Genomic DNA, 4,362 nt, shown 5'->3' on the forward strand with positions numbered 1-4,362 from the left:
TAAAAAAAAAAAAAAAAAAAAGAATCTGGAAGACTAACTGCCAGGTTCTGATAGGTTTCAGACAGGTTTCTGATGGGTTACTGGGGGTTCTGGTGGGTTTTGACAGGTTCTGATAAATGTGTGTATTCCCATGATAACCAGGAACAGGTGGAGCCAGAAGGTTTGATTCAACTGATGAAAAGAAGCTCATGAGTCCAGGAGAGTTTCAGTCTGAGTTTCTCCGGATGATCTACTGCTCGTCTTGAGGTCCACCTGTCTCTTGTTCCACCTGTCTCGTGCTCCACCTGTCTCATGCTCCACCTGTCTCTTGTTCCACCTGTCTCATGCTCCACCTGTCTCTCGCTCCACCTGTCTCGTGTTCCACCTGTCTCTTGTTCCACCTGTCTCGTGCTCCACCTGTCTCTTGTTCCACCTGTCCCATGCTCCACCTGTCTCTTGTTCCACCTGTCTAGTGCTCCACCTGTCTCTTGTTCCACCTGTCTCGTGCTCTACCTGTCTCTTGTTCCACCTGTCTCATGCTCCACCTGTCTCTTGTTCCACCTGTCTCGTGTTCCACCTGTCTCTTGTTCCACCTGTCTCGTGCTCCACCTGTCTCTTGTTCCACCTGTCTCTTGTTCCACCTGTCTCGTGCTCCACCTGTCTCTTGTTCCACCTGTCTCGTGCTCCACCTGTCTCATGCTCCACCTGTCTCGTGTTCCACCTGTCTGTAGTTCCACCTGTCTCGTGCTCCACCTGTCTCGTGCTCCACCTGTCTCTTGTTCCACCTGTCTCGTGCTCCACCTGTCTGTTGTTCCACTTGTCTCATGCTCCACCTGTCTCGTGTTCCACCTGTCTCGTGTTCCACCTGTCTCTTGTTCCACCTGTCTGTTGTTCCACCTGTCTCATGCTCCGCCTGTCTCGTGTTCCACCTGTCTTGAGCTCCACCTGTCTCGCGCTCCACCTGTCATCTCACCTGTGGGCTCCGGAGCAGCAGCCTCTGTAGCTCTGCCTTGCAGCGCTGCAGCTCCAGCGCCAGCGAGGTCCGTTCCTGCTGACTGCAGTCGTACCGCAGCTGCAGCTCCACTAGCTCCGCCTTCACGGCGTCACACTACCGCACAGACACAAGCGTATTAGGCGTCATTTGCAGACGGATCAGGCTAAAACAGTGATGCAGAACAGACTGTAACGGGTGGAGAACCCGGCTGAGAAGAACCTTTGAACCGGGTTTTCTGGTTGTAGATGGGCCGGAGAGCTCACCGTGCGGTTCTGAGTCTTTATGGGTTTAAACAAACAAGATCAACCTGAAAGGTCTGAGTCGGACTTAAGTGCAGGTTCTGGTTCTGCTCTCCTCTGCTCACAGCAGCAGCCGAACCTCCTGGTTCTGGTTCTGCAGCTACAGGGACCAGAGGCTAGCCTAACTAGGTCTACGTTCAACCAGAAAGAACCAGAACCGGACCAACCCACCTCCTCCTGGACTTTCTGGGCCGTCTCCTCAGCACACTGCAACTGGACCTTCAGGACACTGATCTCAGAGTCCAGCGGTTCTGGTCCAGACTGGACCAGGGGACCCAGTTCTGCCTTCACCTTGGGGTCCGGTTCAGGAGTGCACTTCCGTTTGATCGCCGGGTAGACGTCGTCACACCTGTGCAGCAGGAAGCAGGTGAGGATGATGCTGACGTCAGCAGTAAAAAGCGCTGAGTCAGCACTCACTGCAGACGCTCCACGCTGTCACTCAGACGCCTGTTCTCGCCGCTCAGAGTCTGACGCTCGCAGCTCAGTGACCACGCCTCCACCTGAAGCTGCGCCACCTCTGCCGGACACGAAGACTTTATTCAGACACTTTAACACAGAGGGGCGTTCCCCTCCGGGCTCAGGTTACCTGCTGAGGGGGGGTTCAGGCTCTCAGTGTTAAGCTCCGCCCTCAGCGCGTTGATCTCCAGCTCATACTCGGCCACAGCGGCGTGCAGAGACTGAAGCTCTGCCTTAAGACGGCACAGCTCTTCCTGAAGGTAGGCGATGTCATTCTCGCTGTCTACCGCTGCCTCCTCGGCGGCCTGCTGGAGCAGCAGCACCTCCTCCTGAGCCCAACGCAGCTCCTGCTGCACCTCCTTCAGCTCACCGTCCCGCTCCTCCTGCAGACGGATCGCCTCCTGCTGGACGGAGTGTAGCTGCACTGCAGGAGACAGCAGAGAGGAGTCCATGACCCGCCTCCATGACCCGCCTCCATGACCCGCCCAAGCCAGGATCAGGGGAGGTGCTAAAACCACATCCATCATCAGAACCACTACCAGAACTTTGATACCGGCCCGGTTAACAACGACGACACCTGATATCTGTCTGCATGCAGGAAAGATGAACACAATTCTGTGTGTGTTTGTGTGTGTATCCTGGTCCGACTGCAGTCCGGATCAGAACCTTGCAGCGTCTGGATCTGTCTGGTGAAGCTCTCGGCCTGGTGGGCGCTCGCCAGCCGCTCGTCCTCCAGCAACCCTGGGGGGGCAAAGACAGTGGTTATGGGGGTGGAGGGGGCGTGCTCCTCCGGAGGGTCGTATGTTCATGCATGCAGGTTCTGCTCTCTATTCTCATGTACTTCTCTTCTGTTCTCTATCATCTATTGTATTTAGATCTATGTGCTTCTGTTTGGTGCAGTGTGATTCGGTTGTTTTTCTGTCTCACTCCCTTATGGGGGAGCGGGATGGATTTCAGATTCCTGGTGGACCTTGCTTCTGGCTCGTCTCAGATGTGGACCTCGCTTCCGGCTCTTCTCAGATGTGAACCTCACTTCCGGCTCTTCTCAGATGTGGACCTCACTTCCGGCTTGTCTTGGCCGTGGACCTCGCTTCCGGCTCATCTGGGCCGTGGACCTCACTTCCGGCTCATCTCGGCCGTGGACCTCACTTCCAGCTCGTCTTAGATGTGGACCTCACTTCCGGCTCTTCTCAGATGTGGACCTCACTTCCGGCTTGTCTTGGCTGTGGACCTCGCTTCCGGCTCATCTCGGCCGTGGACCTCACTTCCGGCTCGTCTCAGATGTGGACCTCACTTCCGGCTTGTCTTGGCCGTGGACCTCGCTTCCGGCTCATCTCAGATGTGGACCTCACTTCCGGCTTGTCTTGGCCGTGGACCTCGCCTCTGGCTCATCTCGGCCGTGGATCTCGCTTCTGGCTCGTGTCAGATGTGGACCTCGCTTCCGGCTCATCTTGGCCGTGGACCACCCCCCCCACCTGCCCTCCCAGTCCTATCTGGCTGAACTCCATTCACATCCATAGTTGTAGAGTTAAATAAGTTAATTCCTCTCCAACATTTCTGGTATCTCCTGTCCGTCCTGGGATAGGATCTCTCCCTCATGTGGACATCTCTAAGGTTTCTTCTTTTGTCCTGAATCAGGATTTTTAGGAGTTTTTCTTTACCAGGAGGAAGGGCCTAAGTACAGGGATAACCAGTTTGGTTTAGTCTGTTTAGTTTTTAGCTATTATTCATATTTTACATTCTGCTTCTGTAAAATGCCCGTCTTGAAGCCCGATACGGGAATTGTTTTGTGATTTTGAGCTTTATAAATAAAATCGAATTGAATTGTCGTTCCTCACCCTGCAGCTCCTCACAGCTCTGCTCCTGCTGTTGGGAAACCTCCCGCGTCTCCTCCAGTTTGAGGAGCAGCTGCACCAGCTGATCCCTCAGCTCCTTTAGCTCCTCCTTACTGTCTAGGACCGCCCCTTTCTCCTCCTCGTCCTGCTGCCTCTTCTCCTCGTAAGCCTCCTCCTCTGAGGGTTTTTCGCTCAGGCCTTCAGTCATCAGGAGGAACTTGTGCTCCTGCAGTTCATCTGCAGACACACAGGGGGCGGAGTCACAGCCACCAACAGGTGAGCGGCAGCAACGATTCGATCTAACGAACATCCGATTCATGGTCGGGTCATTCTGAGTGGAGTTCTGGCCTCTGGAGGAACTGCACCATGAAGGAGAATCATGACGTCCCAGATCATAAACGGCTGAGATTTACATGCACCTTCAGAATAAAAGCACCATCACCAGTGGGAGGTACAGAAAAAAGCAGAATTATGATAACCAGAGAACAGAGGGAGGAGCTTAAAGGGTACCCAAACAGGAAGTTGGAGGCTGACTCCGCCCCCAGCAGAAATCTGAAAATCCAGTCAGAGGGGTGGAGCTGTGATCATGACATGTGACTGACATGGTTTGACCAATCACAAAATTCAACTGTAATATGTGTTTCACCCTGTAGGGGGCAGCACACGGCCGTGTCACACCATCCTGTTGATTTTAGTAAACAGCTGAACCGGCTCCACCAGACGAAGGAGCGGCTGAAGGGAGGAAGTAGCACCTGAGAGAGGCTGCAGGTGGGAGGGGCCGCAGGTGGGAGGGGCTGCA

The 4,362-nt window shown here is 54.4% G+C and overlaps 1 protein-coding gene across 1 annotated transcript in view; it reads right to left on the reverse strand.

Moving 5' to 3' along the window:
* Nucleotides 1-3,800, reverse strand: part of LOC112155219 (coiled-coil domain-containing protein 136) — a gene marked incomplete at its 5' end in the record, with an annotated part of 8,764 nt that extends 4,964 nt beyond the window's left edge. Inside the window, 6 exon segments of the mRNA XM_024286738.1 lie at nt 953-1,087; nt 1,444-1,621; nt 1,690-1,789; nt 1,859-2,152; nt 2,395-2,469; nt 3,567-3,800. Of these exon segments, the coding sequence (XP_024142506.1) occupies nt 953-1,087; nt 1,444-1,621; nt 1,690-1,789; nt 1,859-2,152; nt 2,395-2,469; nt 3,567-3,800 (1,016 nt within the window).
* Between the last annotated feature and the right edge of the window lie 562 nt (nt 3,801-4,362).

Source organism: Oryzias melastigma, linkage group LG23 (genome assembly GCF_002922805.2).
Source record: "Oryzias melastigma strain HK-1 linkage group LG23, ASM292280v2, whole genome shotgun sequence".
NCBI classification, from domain to species: domain Eukaryota; kingdom Metazoa; phylum Chordata; class Actinopteri; order Beloniformes; family Adrianichthyidae; genus Oryzias; species Oryzias melastigma.